At 38.6% G+C, this 20,679-nt stretch overlaps 3 protein-coding genes across 3 annotated transcripts; 1 reads left to right on the top strand and 2 right to left on the bottom strand.

The window, feature by feature from the left end:
* The first annotated feature begins 228 nt into the window (after window positions 1-228).
* On the top strand, window positions 229-3,967 carry myl2a (myosin, light chain 2a, regulatory, cardiac, slow). Its single transcript, XM_067587934.1, has 7 exons — window positions 229-1,168; window positions 1,732-1,824; window positions 2,384-2,459; window positions 2,685-2,789; window positions 2,897-2,975; window positions 3,161-3,209; window positions 3,472-3,967. Exons 1-7 carry the CDS (start codon window positions 1,166-1,168, stop codon window positions 3,574-3,576), a joined length of 510 nt encoding a protein of 169 aa, XP_067444035.1. The 5' UTR covers window positions 229-1,165; the 3' UTR covers window positions 3,577-3,967.
* A 2,095-nt stretch (window positions 3,968-6,062) lies between these two features.
* LOC137182284 (coiled-coil domain-containing protein 63-like) lies at window positions 6,063-12,905 on the bottom strand. The gene is made up of 9 exons (XM_067588606.1): window positions 11,925-12,905; window positions 11,720-11,836; window positions 10,515-10,637; window positions 8,881-9,062; window positions 8,601-8,779; window positions 8,085-8,458; window positions 6,733-6,895; window positions 6,366-6,479; window positions 6,063-6,214 (listed from the first exon to the last, which is right to left on the bottom strand). The coding sequence occupies exons 2-9, from the start codon at window positions 11,828-11,830 to the stop codon at window positions 6,141-6,143; spliced, it is 1,320 nt and encodes a 439-aa protein (XP_067444707.1). The 5' UTR covers window positions 11,831-11,836; window positions 11,925-12,905; the 3' UTR covers window positions 6,063-6,140.
* A 244-nt stretch (window positions 12,906-13,149) lies between these two features.
* Window positions 13,150-19,106, bottom strand: LOC137181856 (golgin subfamily A member 6-like protein 22). The gene has a single exon (XM_067587922.1). It carries the CDS (start codon window positions 18,893-18,895, stop codon window positions 17,954-17,956), a length of 942 nt encoding a protein of 313 aa, XP_067444023.1. The 5' UTR covers window positions 18,896-19,106; the 3' UTR covers window positions 13,150-17,953.
* Between the last annotated feature and the right edge of the window lie 1,573 nt (window positions 19,107-20,679).

Here is a 20,679-nt window from a genome sequence, read left to right as displayed (position 1 = left end):
AGATGACAGTGGTGGTGAGAAAGTTTCTAGTCAAATATTTCATTGGCATGAATGTCAACGAGTGCATTTACCTTTACAGAATGTAATGGTGTGGCCGTGTGCCGGGCTGTAGCAGGGCTATTGTCAGGGAAAGGTAGGCCAGCGCCAAACATGTGAAGAACCATGTGAGAAATGTCACTAAGGTTGGTGGCAACACAGCCCTGACAGGCCTATAAATTATATGTAATGAGCTGGTGACTTCCACACCATCATCACAACCTGTATCAAATAAATACAAGAAGCAATTGTGTGCACAGGTTGAAATGTGTAAGGTTGGTGAAAGTTAGTAATTAATACAAAGTACAGTGTTAAATTGTCCATAAAATTCTTAATATTCAGCATCCACCTAGCCTTAACAGTGCCTTAGACTTTGAATTTAACATTGTTTAAAGATGGGACTGGATCACTCAGTTCAAAGCCCACTGTGAATGATCGTAATGATCTGTTTTAAAGATTTCAGATAGTGTTCAAACAGTATGCGGTGACCAACTCTCAGGAGTAGTTCAGAGGTCAAATAACTTGGTCACCTGGAAGAAAACTGCCTTATGGTGCCTCAGTAAGCTCTTTTTGTGGCTTTATCCCAACTGTGGTGGTAGTCTGGCCTCTTTTCCATTTTTCTCATCATTTACACTAAAAGGAATCATACTGCACACCGCCCATCCAGGACATCTCATACTCGTTGCTTTTTGTCTGGATTTTAAAACATCACTTTCATTTACTTCATAATGTTGCTGTCTATAGTGTAGACAGTCAAGACAACAGTCTGAGAACATCAGGGTGCTTGAAGTGATTAAGTGCTTTAACCTTCAGTCTGCTCTTGATATTTTAAACCAGTTATTCTGCTCTCTGTGTCCAATGTCAGTCATGACAACAAGGGGTGAGTGGTTACTAAAGAGGGGGTGTGTGTGTCTTTGTGGGTGTGCACGCACTTTTTGCGAGCACACAATACAGTGTATGTGCTGTATGAAGCGTGTGTCAAAGCATCATTTACCTGTCACTTCCTAAAGAGGACATAGTTTATAAATATCATCCAGTAGAGCTGAGGGTTGGGGCTACAAAAGGCCACCCACAATCTCCCCATTGTTCACTGGCATCATTGTTGGTCTGACCTCCCAGCTGCTCAGCCATGGTAAGTCTGATTTTTTTTTTTTTTTTTTTCAAGGATGCTGCCTCTTTACAGACCGCTTAGTGAAATGATTATGTTCTCCTGTCTGTATATCATTTAAAAGTTTAGATTCTGAAAGTCAGTCAATATATAAAGAAATTCATTTTCAGAGATTTTTCTCAGGTTCACAGGTTTATCACAATGATACCAAGTAAACATGACACCATCTTTGGATGGAAAATAACTTTCCATTGCAAAAGTTTCATTTTTAACAACTTCTCACCTGACATTGAATGCATAGCAATGTACAAGCTACCTTAAATGCAACCATAAATGAAAAAAAAATGTTTTAAAGGAGTTTTCAAGGAAAGGTAGCTGGAAATGTTGCTATTTCTGATGTTCTACATATATATTATGATTTAGTGTAATGTTTGTGTTATTGTTCAAAAGCAATTTACACCTTTTTCTGAACATTTTCTATCATAAAGCCAATTTATCAATGTCTTGACTTGTCCTGTAACTTTCTATTAAGTAGCTGGAAGTGTTTATTTCATCTCTTTATTTCACCCCTTTTTTGTGTGTCAAAGGCCCCCAAGAAAGCCAAGAAGAGGTCAGCAGAAGGAGCCAACTCCAATGTGTTCTCCATGTTTGAGCAGGCCCAGATCCAGGAATTCAAAGAGGTGAGAGCAACCGAACCAATTTGTAGATTAGATTTGACTGAGGGAGATGTGAGGTTTGTGGAAATATATGAATATTATCTCACCATATTATGATACAAGTGTTACTGTCTTAAAAACATACAGCTACACACATTGAAGTCTCTATTTCTTCTTCCCTCTTTGTCCTCATCTATCTTTTCCATTTCCATTGTTCATGGTTGTAGTATGTCCACCTGTCTGTTTTCTTGCTGCTCGGCAGCAGTGAGGCTTGTGGTATGTTGGTATGAGGGTCAGTGGTGTCCAGACATCCAGACTGTGTCATCAGTGATTAGGCTGCAGATAAACTGCTGGGCATGCCCTGGATGCCGGTCTAAACCCCAAGGGACTCGCAAGTTATAAATACTTAACAGTGTTCATCTATAAAGATGGAACGCAGAAATATTAAAGAGAATTATGACAGAGGCTGGGTTTTCTTCTGTGGGCTGAATGCATGTGGAAGAAATCTATTTGCAAGTGTCGCTTCTCAAGGCAGAGAGAGTCATTTGCATCTGTTTCACTTTCTCTTGTGCGCTGACCTCAGGCCTTCACTATCATGGACCAGAACAGAGACGGCTTCATTGACAAGAACGACCTGAGAGACACTTTTGCTGCTCTAGGTGTGTTGTCATCACCTTGTATATATAAAAGTCTTAAAACCATGCTACATGTCAATTAGCATCTTGCCTTGTTTGGTAGCAGATAGAACACTGCAGTATTTTAGGACCAATGATGAGCTAAAATGCAAAACAGATCCTAGATCAACAATTGTTAACATTTAACTTCCAGATTTTTGACTGAATCTGTTTATATTGTATGTTAATGTTCAATGTTTGGTGCCACAGGACGCCTGAATGTGAAACAGGAAGAGATTGATGAGATGCTCAAAGAGGCTCCTGGTCCAATCAACTTTACCGTCTTCCTCACCATGTTTGGTGAGAAGCTGAAAGGTAAGATCACACAGGCTAAAGATGAATATTTCATCATAAAAGCAGTCATTTAAGTATAAATAAATATGTTGCAAGGAGTGTAATGGCTTTTTTTTTTATGTATCCAGGTGCCGATCCAGAAGAGACCATCCTCAATGCATTTAAAGTCTTTGACCCTGAGGGGAAAGGTGTGCTGAGGAAGGACTAGTAAGTGGCCTGACACACTGCACTCCACATACCACGTCGGTTCTATGCAACATTCATCTAAGGGAGTGTTATGTAGGCTTTCAGTGAAATCCACAATGAGTGAAGAGCGTTGTGACCTTTACATTTCCTCCTAGTGTGAACACAGGTCTCGCCATCTCATCAAATGTTTTCTCTTTCCTCTCCAGTGTGACACAGATGCTGACAACACAAGCAGACCGATTCTCCCCTGAAGAGGTACACTGCAGTCCTTCTACACTAATTATCATTATTATAGCAGATTGCTTTGCGTGTGTGTGGGTGAGTCTGAGTCTGAAAAGCACGTCATCATGACGATCATCTACATCCACATCAGACCACATTTTCACAAAAACAAACAAAAAAACCCACAGTGAATCATCATCACACCTATTCATCCACACAGAGATGTGGTTTGTTTTTGTTTTTTTGCGAGGGGCACAAGAGCTGATAAATGTGATATCTGCTTTTTGTTGGTTAGATGGAGCAGATGTTCACCGCCTTCCCCCCAGATGTGGCAGGGAATCTGGACTACAAGAACCTGGTTCACATCATTACCCACGGAGAGGAAAAGGACCAGGAGTGAACTGTTTTGTCAATGTGTCTGTCAAGTAGAAAGTCCGTCTCTCACCCGTACATGACTCGAAACTGCCCCCCTGCCACTGGAGGTGATATATGGACTGTTGTTTATTTATGCAGCTTTTATGTTGGCAGCATTGTTTCTGTACAGTGCTCACTCAAGAGCAAAAGAGGATCAAGACATACATTTCTCTTCCAGGCCCCGAAAAATGGACAGATGATAGCAGCAACATAGTGAGCTGTCTTGCTTCCAGTATGTTTCCACATTCACCTGAGACTAATTTGATTCTTTTCTTGGTGGTTTTGTACAGACTTAAAAAACACTTTGCCTTTTTTTCATAGAAAATATCCATTTGATAGGTCTGTCCATGTTCGTCTAATAAAAGATTTCAAAGATAGTTACCAGCCTGATTTCTCATTCTGATGTTGAAGCAATTAAGAGTCTCCAGCAAGATGATGAGGCAAAAAAACCCCAACAGACCCAATATAGACTCTGCAGAAGAGCTTATACTCTTGTGAGTGGTCCTGGCGTTTATGGGATCAGAGGATTACTGCTTGAACGCATGGCTATATTAGCTACTCTTTTAATTCCATGTTAGGTAGTGAATGTGTGTACTTGAGAATAGTGGATGTGTCGTTGGTGGTCTTCTGAAATCCCATAGAGATTAATCTGAAACATGCGTGTGGCATTGTTTGTGTATGCGCTCAAATAGACACACACATGCACAGAGAGGGACACACGTGTATTGTGTGCACACAGAAAAATGTTTGGCTACTGAAACAGAGGGCTTTAGTGAGACAAAGCCCTGTTGTTATTTTAGTGCTGTGAGGATGCACGGAGGGTAATGTTATACTGTGGAGCTGGGCAGCAGGCACCAAGTGATCCACACCAACCTTATACAGTACCCGCCCCACTTGCCAGACCTTGGTGGTGGGGGGTGAAAATCCCTGGTTGTTCCAGCTGGGGTGCGCAGGGCAGGGGGGAGCTGGCTTATCAACCCCGGACTAAAGTCTTCTGGAGAGGGGAGGAGAAATGTAGGGAGTGGTGAAGGATAATGTGCTGGGATCAACTCGGACATTTGAGCTCACATCATGCGTCCACTCTGAGAACAGACTGTGGCCATTGAGGGAGAGGAACTTGAGCACTGGAAAAAATAGCACATTGTCCCTTTAAGCTCAGTTGTACCTGCTGGCATAGATGAAAAACCATTCTCTTGAAGCTCCACCAATCAATACTTTTTTATATTAATCGGATCAAAGAGGTCATTTGTACTGACAAACCCATAAAGAATTATCACCCAACTCTGCAGTACCCTTCAGCTCTACGAAAGCGCTTTAGCTTATTGTTTTGGTTTTGTGACTCAACACCGTAGACTGTATATAAAGATTGGAGCCAGTTTGAAGCCCAGAGTTGCTGCTTATGGTCTGGGCCATTTTTTCCATTTAGAGCCAGGACCTTCCAAATAAGGAGTGCAGGGTGTTACCTTTCACACTCTGGAAACATGCTATGCTACCTCGGATCGAAAGGAACAGTGGCTTACCGTGCACACCTGGTCTAACATTAGCTACTTCAGCTAAACTGTGTTATCAGGGCAGCTATCATAATCAAGTAACATTAAACTTCATGAAATATTACAACAATAGTCTGAGTCCAGGAGCCAGGGAGAGCAGCAAGGAAGCGAGTTGTCAATCACAACTGTCAATCAACACCCACACAGCAGACATCAAAGCTATTATAAGGCTTCGAATCTTATTAACTGAGCAATAATTTCAAAAATGACCACCAGCACATTTATAAGAGTGTTCGGATTTAGTGATTTAGACCATAATGGCTTGCTGAAAAAATTGAGTGACTTAGTATTTCTAGAAAGAAGTTGACGCTTTTTGAATGGGAGTCTATTGGAGCCATAGATTTTTTGCAGCCAGCATCTAGTGGCCATTGGTGGTGTTACACTTTAAGGTACTTCTGCATTGGCTTCAGCCTCAGGCCATGGTAGTTGCTGCTTGTTCCACACGCAGCAGGCAGCTGTTTTCGGTGACACAGCTCTGCTAACCTACTATGCATTCCCTGCCCAGCACCAAACTGCTCACAAAGTTAGCAAGTAGCTGGTAAACACAGTGGAGCAATTGCCAGCTTAAGAGCCAGATACTTTCCTCAGGAGATGTTAGATGATCAAAACAAAGGAGAACCAGGTGGCCAGAAACATGACTCCACATGAATCCTAATATTGCTTGGTGTCTACTGGATGTGTAAATTGGCAACTGTTTGCTGACATGTGCACCATAAAGACCTAATAAGGAGATGATATGCCAGATGTTGTGTTTTCAGCTCATCTGCCCCCTAGTGGCCAAAAAATTAGTTAATGCAGCTTTAATATTCATGTTCTCATATGTCAGATGCAACAGACTGTCTCGGTATGACTTATACAATTAAAATAGATTTTTGTTTCATAAATATAAAAACCCTATTCAACAAACTGTGTTCTACATACAGTAAATAACCAGCAAATTATGCTGAAATGTGTTTATTGCCATCACAAGTGTGTAAGAGACTGTTTGACTGCACCATTCTCAGTCTGATCGGGCAGACTTGAGCGAGAGCGCAGGAGACCTGCCGCGCTCGGTGTCCACAACTTCCTCACCCTCTGTAACAAATACACATACAGTGTACAGTTTATGCTTTAAAAACTCAATATATTATTAGATTTGATCAAGAGGAGTATTACAATTCTTCAGTCTTTCTGAAATCTTATCTCACAGTTTCCCTGCAGGACTTAAAGAGTAGGTGTTTCATACCTGGTAGCAAGTCAAAATTGGCCAGCAGCAGGTTTTGAGGAGGCAACCCTGTCTGCTCATCTTCCTCAGTGTTGGCCTGGATCATCAGGTCACTAATACTCTGTGCAAGGATACCTGAAGTTGAGAGAAAGTAACAGGAACAGGAATGAGCAGTTTCACAGACTTGGGGAGGACGCAGGGTTTGTACTAGGCTGACAGCTTAAATCAAACATTTTTCACTTAAAACTTGATTTGTTTTAATCAGGTGAAAACACATATATAGTAATGGCATGTTTTTTATGTAATTAAAAATCAATCTATGCCTCCCAAATGTGAAAATGTATTTTCAGTGCCAGGTAAGACATTAAAAGTTATCAATTCCACCTACTAGTGAAGTGTGCCATGTTGTCAAAAGTGACAATGACGGCTGTTGGCATTATCTCACTGACAAGGCCAGTGATGGCAGTCTTTAGCTGGTCCAGAGCCTCTTGAACCAGAGCGCACTGATTCTCCAGAGAGTCAGCCAGGCAGCTGTACTTCTCTAACTCAGACTACAGCCCAGAAAGAGACAGGAAGAGAAAGATAATGCAGCTTTATCTGATTTTTAAGAGCCAATGTCATTTTATCTGTACATGAAGTATAAAGATATATCTAGAACAAAGAGACATTACAGACACTGGGATATACAGCATTTTAAACAGGCAACACGTCTTAACGAGAGCCCATTTCTTTTGTCTTGTAATGATACCACACAATGGGGAACAATGAATGCATTTATTTATTTATTTGATGATCCAAAACAGACAGATTTAAAATAGTCACAATCATCAAGGATTAAGTCATAGAAAAGCCTGAAAGGCTTATTTCCATTGTGGTCTTCTAAATCCATGCTGACAAAACCAAACAAGGAGCACTTGACTGTAACATTGGTCACAATTGCCGGTTGTTTAGTACAACAGTAACTTTAAGGGAAAATGAACAAACTTAGCATGTAAAGTATATACAGTAACTTTGTAATGTCCTGTTGCTCCATTCATTAGTGTCTGACCACCCTTTGACCTCTTTTAGACAGGAGTTATATGAATCAGGGGACTGACAGTGCACTGTATTTAGTTGTATGAGCTCATAGGATGGGAGTGAACCATGCTCTGCTTTGTAAAAGAAATAAATTAAACATTAAAATTATATTCTTTAAGAATGAAAGGAGACATCATATATCCGGATACATGGCAACAATATACTAATTGAACTCTAGGGCTTGCCGACAGCCAAACTAATAGACCACATATCATTGCATCCAAAAAATTTGGAAAGTAGAAACCTCTTCATATTTGACGATTTTTATATATTTACATGAGTCAGTGAGAAAATTCTCTAATCTCCTCTTTCTCTTACCAAACAGGAGTGGATGATGTTAGATTTGAATCAAGCTCAAACAGAGCTGTTATATTATTCCTATACATCTGTACAAGCTTTGTTCCTGAAAACATTTAAGTTTAGACCATTTTACTGGACTTGCGTTGCTAAGAAACACCTTGAGTCCAAGTTCACCTCTTGCCAGCAACCTGACATTACAAAATAATTATATGTTATGACAATTATAGTAGGCTCCAGACATCAGCAAACATTGCAACAGGAAATAAACCTGGACCCATTTAAAATAGTAATGTCTGAAGCTATGAAATGGTCCATATATTACGTATGTGTGTGTGTGTGTATAGCTCAGAGAGTGAGGCTCACCTCTAAATCCTTGAACTGGCCCTCATTCTGCTCATCGTGTGTGTTCTTTTCTTGCTCAAGGAACATAATGTCGCTCTGACGGACACAAACACATGCACATAAATAAAACATACATATGTGTATTTCTGTGCAACCAGACGCTTCACAAGAGTAAGTACATGCCTTCTTTGTGCCTGTGCAGATCTTCATCATATTCTTTCTGTTGTGCAGCTCGTTGATATAGTTGATAAGAGCAAAATTCTTCTGTTCGTTCTGAATAAATAACTGGCCTATCTGACACAGCTCCTTTTCACCAGTGACCTCCACCAGCGTACTGTGTCCCTGCATGTACATCTCCAGCCTCTTAACTCCACTCTGATATTGCTGCTGTTTCTCTGTACCAATGGAATAAAACTAATGAGTTTATATCTTAAAAAAAACATTAAATTATGTATGATTGCTCAGTGTAACGATGAAGATTAAGATGCTATTTTCCTATGTGGAGTGATTATACTGGATCCTTGTGGAATATTATACTTCTCGTCTTGGAGTCTTCCTCCTCTTTCAAAGGAATAATTTCTTGGGACTTCTTCTCCATGAAACTGCGCAGTTTGGTGTTGTGGACGTTGAGAATCTTCTGCTGCATCTTTCTTTTGGTGTCCGCCTCAATTCCATCCCTCACCTCTAATTCCTTCATTCGAGTCTGTGCCTCTGACCTGTAGCATGCACACACACACACACACACACACACACAAAATATCATGTCTCAACCCTTCCAATACACCAGTTAAAGTTTTCCACACGCATACAAACTTACCTCTGGTTGAAAGCGAGGGTGGACTTCTCCCCTAGTTTGTCCATGATGCCTTGCTGCGTGGCCAACTGTCTGTTAAATTTCTCTTCGATATTGCACACTGTGCCCTTCTGCTGCAGCAGGTGAGCTATTTCTTTATGGTAATCCATGTTGCTGCATAGCATCTCATCAAACTTAACAGTGTCCTATAGAAGACCAGTGAAGAATTGGAGTTCATAGATTTCAGGTAAAATTTACTACAGAATTTAGCATCACCTCAAACCTGTTTAGGCATTAAGACTTAATGTCTGAGCATTTAAATGAGTTATTGAAATTGATTGATATTTTGGTAAATGCATTTACTCACTTTGCTGAGAGTTTGATACAAAGATTGATACCACTGTTTACAGTTTTTTACCATTGGTTACATGCATGTACTTCAATACTGTGTCCACATCTTCAAAAGTTTACATAGTCAACTTTACCATTCATTTAACACACAAAAGCAAATACTTCCAGTAAACACTAACACTGGATTTCAGATGACAACAACTTATGTGTCCATCAGAACACACTGAGATAAAAAACACTAACAACAGGCGACACATGATGGACTTATTATGGCAGTCTTTGAAGTTAAATCATTTTGTGATCTCTAGGTTTTGTGTGTGTGTGTGTGTGTGTGTGTGTGTGTGTGTGTACACATTTGTTCACACAATGTGTACATTGTGTGAACAAACTTTTTATTACAGAATACCTGTACCATATGTATAGAACGTACTGCAGTGTATTCTACAGGAATGAATCATAGAAATGCTGCAGGAAAGGCCTCAATGGGCTTTATTCTTTTTTTCTTGTTTTTTGCTGAGGGGTTGGGGGAATATAGATGTATTTCAATGTGGTTATAATTTGGCAGATAACTGTCTATATGAAGTCATGTTAGTTTTTGAACATAAACCCAAGAGATTTGAAGTGATTATGTAAACATTTGCAAAATGGGCTGCAGATCCACAGAGTTTTGTTGGTTGTTTGTGTTTGAGTGCACAAAGTATTCAGGAAATTTGAAGGCTGTAGTCACTGAGTTGTGCTGTGTTGTGTAAGCAACACAAGTGTCATCACAGTTTGGTCCATAATTGTTGCTGTTGTGTTGACTGTGTGAAGAGTTTTGACGATGCATACTCAGTATTGAACTATGCATGTAACCAATCGTAAAAAATGCTTAACCTAGCACAAAGAGTGGGAGGGATAACAGCCAGTCTGGTTCTGTGCAAAGGCTTAAAAAGGTCAACCTACCAGCACTTTTAAAACTCAAACTATTATACCACGTCTGTTTAACCAAAGTGTAAAAACAGCAAGTTGTGGTTTTACAGGCTGCCACTGGACTATGTGTTGGCTGTGTGCAGTGACAGCCTGCAGTCTTGTCAAGCCCTGTGCTTCCAGTCTTTGTGCTAAGCTTAACTAACCATAGCTTTACCTCAAATATACAAATGTGTGAGTGGTATCAATCTTCTCATCTAACTCTTAGCAAGAAAGCGAACAAGCGTAAATGTCAAACTATTCCTTTAAGGTGCTGATAAGTAGGAATGATGCTGGAATTGTAGCATCAAGTGACAAGCTTATGGTTTAGGACAAGTCGAGATTATGTGGTTTCATAATACCTGGTTTAGTTTGTTTTCTAAGATGCGGATTTGTTTGCTGTGGCGGCGGGGTTTCCCCTCTTCTTTGAGGATGCCACCTGGGACTGCCAACTTTTCCTGAATCCTGGTCTCTGCTGCAGTTAGCTGGTGAGACGCAGGAGCAAGACACAATATATTTAGTGCAGTCTGTAACCATGTAGACAGAGACACATATATTTGTTCAGTACTCCAACACAATGAACTTAAAATATACGTTTTAAGGTGTTCACATCCATTTTGCTTCGACTATGTAGAAACTTTTTTTATACATGGTCCTCTCCAGCACTACACAGTGCATCACTACAATGACGGGACCACTATTCCTACTCTGTTTATGAGCCAAGTGAAGTCAGCTTCATTTATATATCTCAAAATCACAAATGACACATTTTCCTCCCCCTCTATCCTTAGACCATCAATTAAAAAAAACACCCTCAAACTAAAGCTGAAAGTTTTCTGTCATTTGAGCTAATTCATTCATTTTTTAGTTCATTCTTGGCCTTGGAAACAGTAGGCCTACTTTGACAAAATTAATTTATTTCAAGGTCCCGCTACTAGCAAGTTGCCGAAGTTTCATACTGAGGCCACATGATAACAACTTGGTATTCAGTTTTTGCCACAGTGCAAAATCCATTTGCTATCTATGAAATATGGCTGAAAGCTCCAGAAATCCTATAGTTATTAGACCTTGAATTGAAGGTAGACCTTGAATTTTTTTTAAATCAAATTAATTGTCATTGTTTAATTCCAACTTCAATGGGTTTGAATACAGCCAAAACAATACAAATTCCAAAAACTTACAAACTGCACTGTATGCCACCCTGTTAATGTTAAATTAGTGAATAACATAAGATTATATGGTTGAATGCCAAAATTCATAATATCTGATCACATAGCTATCACAATAGTTTACCTTATATATTACTACTGCTACTGCTTCTGCAATCACTGATCACACTACTGCTACACAGAATATATATACTGACTTGTACTACTAATATATTGTATAATATCATAACATATCTCAACAATAAAAGTGTTAAAAATAACAAGAAATGCAATAATAATAATAACACTTATAAGCCTAGAAGTGACACACATTATATACCCCTTTGATTTTAAGCCAAAACCTTAAGGTGGTCTAACTTTCAAAGAAGGCTACAGTACATGTGTGTTTGGTATTTTACCTCCTTATCCAGAGAGACCAAATTCTCTTTCTCCTGACTGATGAGCTGCTTATATTGATCATTTTCCTCCTGGATGTCGTTGTATTGCTCCTCTAGAAATTCTGCTGCCATTTTGGTCTAAAGACATGACAATATGATGAAGGTAGCAGTTCTAACACAACTCCATGTATTTTGGGATTAATCTTTGTAGAGGATGATGACCTACCTGCCCAATATGGGACAAAATCCTCTTTGAATCCTCTTTGAATCGGCAGTATAGGACAATATTTTACTCAGAAGAAAGATATTTTCATCGATTGATCTTTTCTACAGTAAGTGTCTATCTTTCATAATGTGACGACTGAGCTTCAAATATAAACATTCTAAAAGAGTATGTGTTTATATATATGCTTACTTGCTGTAAAAATGCCAGGGTTATTAGAAGATTAGCATTTATCTACTAATCATAAATATGTTGGAATTCTAGTTGCAGTGTTTACTTTTTTGCAGCAGTTGACCCAAAAACATTTTCAAAGAAACATAACTGAAATGCACAAGAAATAAGATAATGCTGGAACCAAATGGGGGTAAAAACCAAGCCATGCATAAGTGGTGGGACACCTTGTCTTAGTGAAACTACATGACTACCCTCTAGTGGCCATTCAAGAAAAAAATAAATAAATCAAATGGAGCTGAATGCTCACCCAACAACCACAATCAAATGTAACTGGCCAAATAAATCTGAATTATCGAGTAATTCTTAGACAGCAGCCTGGTAAATTATCATGCAGCAAGCTAGAAATGATAGCTTTAACAGAAATCTAATTGTGAGGTAATGCATTAAAAAGCTGTTAGGCCATGATAAGGTCACAATAATATCACTGTAGTGCTCTGCACATTGTAAATCCCTGCAGGAATATTAAACCAATTATTTGTCACAAGAGGCATTTTACAATGTGCTGAGGGTGCAATTAACACTTTCTCAGAGAGTTTTATATAGAGATTAAATACAGCTCAAGTGGCATTTAGTCTATATCCGCCATCGAGAAATGATGGATGAAACTTCTGTGAGAACTGTCGATTTGTGCTGAGTGTGTCAGCGAGTGCCGATGGGTAAGGTGTCAGTGTGTGTGTGTGTGTGTGTGTGTGTGTGTGTGTGTACGTGAGTACAATTCAATTCTAATTCCTACTGCTCTATTTTATTCCACTGTGTTCTATTTAATTTTTTCTTTTTTGAATGTGCACTCCGATGAAGGCCACTGAGATGAAGACTATTAAACTATGAACTATTAAAGAAGTTTGTGTATTTGTACTGTATTTCATTTTATAGCCAATTTAACACTGGTTGGAGTTCTGATATGTTCTGAGCAGACTGTCTTGAAACCCACAGAACAAACAGTATGAGTCAAAAGTTTGGACACACCTTCTCATTCAAGGGTTTTTCTTTCTTTCTTATTTTCTACATTGTAGAACAATACTGAAGACATCAAAACTATGAAACACATATGTAATTATGTAGTAAACAAAAAAATTATTAAACAAACCAAAATATCTTTCATATTTTAGATTCCTCAAAGTAGCCACTGTTTGCCTTGATGACAGCTTCACACACTATTGGCAATATCTCAACCAGCTGTGCCTTATCAAAAGTTAAATGGTGAAATTTATTGGCTTCCTAATGTGTTTGAGACCATCAGTTGTGATGTGCCAAGGTAGTGGTACAGCAAATAGCCCTATTCAACTACTGCAATAATCCATATTATGGCAAGAACCGCTCAACTAAGTAAAGAGAAACGACAGTCCATCATTATTTTAAGACATGAAGGTCAGTCAACCCGGAAAATTTCAAGAACTTTGAAAGTTTCTTCAAGAGTGGTGGCAAAAACCATCAAACACTATGATGGAACTGGCTCTCATGAGAAAGGAAGACCGAGAGTTACCTCTACTGCAGAGGATAAGTTCATTATAGTTACCAGCCTTGGAAATTGCCAATCAATGGCATCTCAGAGTAGAGACCCCGCCAGTGCTTCCCAGAGTTCAAGTAGCAGACACATCTCAACATCAACTGTTCAGAGGAGGCTGCATGAATCAGGCCTTCATGGTTGAAGTGCTGCAAAGAAACGACTACTGAGGGGGACCAATAAGAAGAAGAGAATTGCTTGGACCAAGAAACACAAGGAAACGGACATTAGACCAGTGAAAATCTGTACTTTGGTCTGATGAGTCCAGATTTGAGATTTTTGATTTCCAACCATTGTGTCTTTGTGAGACGCAGAGAAGGTGAACGGATGGTTTCTGCATGTGTGCTTCCCACCATGAAGCATGGAGAAGGAGGTGTGATGGTGTGAGGGGGCTTTGCTGGTGACTGTGGGCGACTTATTCAGAATTCAAGGTACACTTAACCAGCATGGCTGCCACTATATTCTGTAGCAACACGCCATCCAATCTGGTTTGTGCTTAGTGGGACCATTGTTTGTTTTTCAACAGGACAATGACCCAAAACACACCTCCAGGCTCTATTTGACCAAGAAGCAGACTGATGGAGTGCTGCATCAGATGACCTGGCCTCCACAATCACCTGACCTTAACCCAGCTGAGATGGTCTGGGATGAGTTGGACTGCAGAGTGAAGGAAAAGCAGCCAACAGTTGCTCAGCATATGTGGGAACTCCTTCAAGACTGTTGGAAAACCATTCCAGGTAACGACCTCATGAAGCTGGTTGAGATATTGCCAAGAGTGTACAAAACTTCATGAAAGCAATAGGTGGCTACTTTGAATAATCTAAAATATGATAGATATTTTGGTTTGTTCACTACATAATTCTATATGTATTATTTCATAGTGGTGATGTCTTCAGTATTGTTCTACAATGTAGAAAATAGAAAAAAATAAAGAAAAACCCAGAAATGAGTAGGTATGTCTAAACCTTTGACTGATACTATATATACAGCTGGTCTTGTCTTCAATTAGGTCAAACACAACTGACACAGGAAATAGCACTCATATGGGGGACTGTTATATTATTATAACATATATATTAGGAACACTTCAATATAGTGCAAAGACAAAACTTCACAAAACACAAAAAAAACATAAAAGCATTTTAAAAAGAAAAAACATTTCAGGAAACATTAGAACAACATGAAAAAGCACAACCATTCAGTTAATCAATTAATTAATTGAAAGTGCATTCAATTCAAAATGCATGTGAATGCCGACAGCTGAAATAAATCGCAAAGCATTGTTGAAAATGTAGAAATCTGAAATGAATTTTGCTTGAAAAAGCTGAGAGCTCAAGTGCATTGCATTGCACTTCTGAAAAACCTGGAAGCTGAAATGCAAAACTGGCAGAATTGGAAGCTGAACTGCATTAACTACAGAGGCTAAGAGTTGAAATACATTGCTAGAAAAGCTGGAAGTTAAACTTTAATACTATCAAAGCTGGAAGTTGAAATAAATTGCCTGAAAAGGCTGAAAGAAGAAATTAAGAACTGCTTTGTATTATTATCACACTTTGGAACAGAAAAGGCATTGGCCTAAAGAGCTGAGAGTTGCAAAGCATTGCTGAAAATGCAGAAATGTGAAATGAATTGCTAGAATTGGAAGCTGAACTGCATTATCTAAGAAGCTATGAGCTGAAATGCATTGCTAAAAAAGTTTTTCGCTGTTATAATAAATTGTTGAAAAAAAGCTTAATATTTTAAAAATTATAAAAGGTAGAAGGTAGAAGCATAAATATCCTTAAAGACCAAGTTTAACATTTGAGTGGTTTCTGTAGCTATAAGTATGCAGAAGTAGTAGTCGACCGAAAAACACACAGAAGAAGAATAAACTGCAAAGCATTGCTGAAAATGCAGAAACCTGAAATGAATTTATTTTGAAATTCCAGCCTTATCCGTGGCTCCTATTACCATCTGGTAATACATATGTATGTATGTATGTATGAACAGTATGAATGTATGAACAGTATGCATGTATGTATGTATGTGCAGCATGAATCTATGCATGTATGTATGTATGTATGTATGTATGTATGTATGAACAGTATGTATGTGCAGTATGAATGTATGTACAGCATGTATGTATGTGTGTGCAGTATGAATGTATGCATATATGTACAGTATGTATATGTGTATGTACAGGATGTATGTGCAGTATGAATGTATGTAAAGTATCCACAGTATGTATATGTGTATGTACAATATGAATGTATGCATGTATCTTCAGTATGTACATTATGTATGTACAGAATGTATGCATGTATGTACAGACTATACAGTATGAATGTATGCATGTATCTTCAGTATGTACAGTATGTATGTACAGTATGAATGTATGCATGTATGTACAGACTATACAGTATGAATGTATGCATGTATGTACACCATGTACAGTGTGTATGTACAGTATGAATGTATGCATGTATCCACAGTATATACAGTATGTATGTACAGTATGAATTTATGCTTGTATGTACACTACGTACAGTATAAATGTATGCACGTATATACAGTATGTACAATATGAATTTATGCATGTATGTACATTATGTACAGTATGAATGTATGCATGTATCCACAGTATATACAGTATGTATGTACAATATGAATTTATGCATGCATGTACACTATGTACAGTGTGTATGTACAGTATGAATGTATGCATGTATCCATAGTATGTACAGTATGAATTTATGCATGTATGTACACTATGTACAGTGTGTATGTACAGTATGAATGTATGCATGTATGTACAGTATATACAGTATGTATGTACAGTATGAATGTATGCATGTATGTACAGTATGTACAGTATGAATTTATGCTTTTATGTACACTATGTACAGTATGTATGTACAGTATGAATGTATGCATGTAGCCACAGTATATACAGTATGTATATACAGTATGAATGTATGCATGTATATACAGTATGTACAGTATGAATTTATGCATGTATGTACACTATGTACAGTGTGTATGTACAGTATATACAGTTTGTATGTACAGTATGAATGTATGCATGTATATACAGTATATACAGTATGTATGTACAGTATGAATTTATGCATGTATCCACAGTATATACAGTATGTATGTACAGTATGAATTTATACTTGTATGTACACTATGTACAGTATAAATGTATACATGTATATACAGTATGTACAGTATGAATTTATGCATGTATGTACACTATGTACAGTATGTATGTACAGTATGAATGTATGCATGTATCCACAGTATATACAGTATGTATATACAGTATGAATGTATGCATGTATCCATAGTATGTACAGTATGTACAGTATGAATTTATGCTTGTATGTACACTATGTACAGTATGTATGTACAGTATGAATGTATGCATGTATATACAGTATGTACAGTATGAATTTATGCATGTATGTACACTATGAACAGTGTGTATATACAGTATATACAGTATGTATGTACAATATGAATGTATGCATGTATGTACAGTATATACAGTATGTATGTACAGTATCAATGTATGCATGTATCCATAGTATGTACAGTATGAATTTATGCTTGTATGTACACTATGTACAGTATGTATGTATGCATGTATCCACAGTATATACAGTATGTATATACAGTATGAATGTATGCATGTATCCATAATATGTACAGTATGAATTTATGCATGTATGTACACCATGTACAGTGTGTATGTACAGTATGAATGTATGCATGTATGTGCAGTATATACAGTATGTATGTACAGTATGAATGTATGCATGTATGTACAGTATGTACAGTATGAATTTATGCTTGTATGTACACTATGTACAGTATGTATATACAGTATGAATGTATGCATGTATCCACAGTATATACAGTATGTATGTACAGTATGAATATATGCATGTATCCATAGTATGTACAGTATGTACAGTATGAATTTATGCATGTATGTACACTATGTACAGTGTGTATGTACAGTATGAATGTATGCATGTATGTACACTATGTACAGTATGAATGTATGCATGTATCTACAGTATGTACAGTCTGAATGTATTCATGTATCTACAGTATGTATATGTGTATGTACAGTATGTATATGTGTATGTACAGTATGTATGTGCAGTATGAATGTACAGGATGTACGTATGTATGTATGTATGTATGTATGTATGTATGTATGTATGTATGTATGTATGTATGTGTATGTGTATGTATATATGTATGTACAGTATGTATGTAGCCCCAACCCCGCTGTTTACAAACATTACTCATTCCTCTGGGACTGACCTGCAGCCCCCACATCCCTACCCCAACTCCCACTCTCACCTTCTACGTCCCTCCGCCTCCTGAGCAACGACCTGCAGAAAGTAACAAACCTCTGGGTGGATAGCCTCCTCTGGGACTCCAGTCTGGCTTGCTCCTCAAGATCATCGATCCTCACTGTCTCTGCACTCTCATAGCGCCTCCTCCATCCTGGGATGAAGATCCTAAGTATTCTCCGCCATAATGACAGCCTGTCTGGTCCACTCCTCAAGTCTTGCTCCTCCTGCTCCATAGTCAAGTCCCTCTCCCACTGCAGCAGCTCCTCAAGCTCCCTTACCTTTTCATGGAGGGCTTCCAGCTCCTGTTTTTGCTGCTCCAGAATCACCTCGTCGAAGCCGTGAATTGCTTCCATCTCCTCCAGCTGATCTCTAAGTGTGTCCTCCATTGTATGAACTCTGGCCCGTGCCTCATTTATGTCACTCTGCTGTTTTTCATTTTGGAACAACACTTGAACCTCCTGGATTTCTCCCTGAAGAGCTTCGTTGACTTGCATGGCTTCTTTTTCATCCTCCTCAGCATGCCTCTGTTTTTTCAGGATCACATTCTCCTTGTACAAGATCTCCCTCTCTTCATCCAAGGCCTTAAATTGCATTTTCACCACTTTGATAGTCCTGTCCATCTCTTCCTGTAGAGCTTCCTTGTCCCTTGTGAGTGTAATGAACTCCTGATATAAAGCCTTCTTTTCTGCCTCCCAGGACTTTTTTTCTTGCTGGAGGATTTTGTTGGCATCTTCCATTTCTTGCCACACATCCAAGGTCTGGGTTTCCTTTTCATGTTTTTTAGGGGAAAAAGCTATGTCTTCAGAGCTCTTGCCGGTGGTTTGCTCCTGGACGTCCATCTCATCAGTGAGCTCCGAAGCTGGTGTATTCTCATGGAATTCCATTTTGTTGGTCAAAATGCTGTTTCCCTAATTTGCTCTCCAAAATGACTTAGCCTACTCAAGGTGTTAGATTGCACCACCTGTCAATGTGCACTTCTTGTGTCTAACTGAAAATGGCTTATCAAATATCTTAGAACGGAAACACGTCACAAAGGGAATGAAGGAACTGCGAAGCAACTTATTGTTTTGGGAATAAGGTCACGTGTCACCATGGCAACAGGTAAAGAAAGCGTGAGCGTGTATTAAAACCCCCCCCCACCACAAATCACAGCGAAAGAGAGAGCGTGATCGCGAGAGTCCATGTGTTTGTTACACTAGTTTTTGTTATTTTGTTGAGCAGGGCCTATCAGATGGGTTTCCTAATTGTTCAATAGAGAGATTGTTCTTATTTAGCTCATGTCATTATTTAGCCTCAGCTCCGATCTGATGGACAGCTGATTTATGGAAGGTCGCTCGACACTTTTGATAAGTGTCTCTCAACAGAAATTAAAGGGTCGCGCGACCTTTGCAATTTATGCTTCTGCGAAAGGTTTCAGTCGTCTCCATGGTAACCGGACGCTATCCTCCAGCCAGTTTATTTAGTAACATTGTATCATTCCGACCGGAACTAATTACACAAGGACGTTATAAGTTATCTAAAGTTACAGACCACAATATCAATAAGGAACTTTAGTGGAAACTACTATCTCCATGGCGACGTTAGTAACACTATCTAATCACACTGCGCGACAAAATAAGATGTCCGCGACATAACACAATTTTCCAGGTGAAAAGAAGAGCGACCTACTATCAGCCTGGAGACAAAATGAAGTTTGACAATTGGCAAGATTCAGATAGTTAGTATTATGGGCCTACAGGCTGACCTACTAAGCATGGTTTTGGTGATTTGCAGTTAAAAGGCGTTCAGGTTAAAAACTGGCAACTGACAAACCTTAGACTGTTCTCACATTTTCAAATAGGTTAGTCGCTGAAATGCAGTTGAATTCCGTTGAGTTTATCACTGTATGACTTTTAAATGTTATATTTTTACTTGAATGAAATAAAAAAAAAAATGAAAAATTGTTTGTTTTTTTTGGTCACTGTTGGTAGGAAGTGGATTTAAGGAAAAGGCCTGTTTTCTACAGGCCTATTGTGTGTGTATTTCATTTTAATGGACAGCAGGTAGGAAGGCATGAACTTTCTCAGAGCTGTTCAAGGCTATTGTGTGCCAGAGTGACCCTGTCCTCTAATTGTGTCTTTTAATTGTAACTAAATTATGGAGAAGATTGCATTTCTGGTGTGACTGTGGCCCTAAGCGGGGGACTGAACTAGTGGCTGATGGTCACCTCAACTCTGGCTGAAGTCCTCTGGGCCAGGTTGAAAGTCTGCTGAGGTCCAGGCTGACAATCAGGGGTCAGGGGTCAGAGACAGCTGGATGGGGGGGGATTCTTTGCCACCAAGTAGATCACCATCAAATGAGGATACAACGTGGTTAAAAAAAGAACACTGTCTATACATTTTACAACAATTTGCAAATCACAAGCTCAGCCTAGACTGATCATAAATTTGTGAAAGAAAAAAAATAGAGATGACATCATTAGCCTACATACATTACTGTAAATCACAATACCTCCGAATATATAAAAGAATTGTGCAAATATTTGTGCGAATATACTGTATATATGCATAAATAATGACTCAAGTAGTGCAACTGGGAAATTGTCATTTAGATGGTAAATAGTAGACCTGTGATGTGACCTAGATGTGAAAAAAGTACATTGTGAAATAAAGAAAACGATTGGAAGACA

Source organism: Thunnus thynnus, chromosome 4 (genome assembly GCF_963924715.1).
Source record: "Thunnus thynnus chromosome 4, fThuThy2.1, whole genome shotgun sequence".
Classification (NCBI taxonomy): domain Eukaryota; kingdom Metazoa; phylum Chordata; class Actinopteri; order Scombriformes; family Scombridae; genus Thunnus; species Thunnus thynnus.
This window is presented reverse-complemented; position numbering and strand designations above follow the sequence as displayed.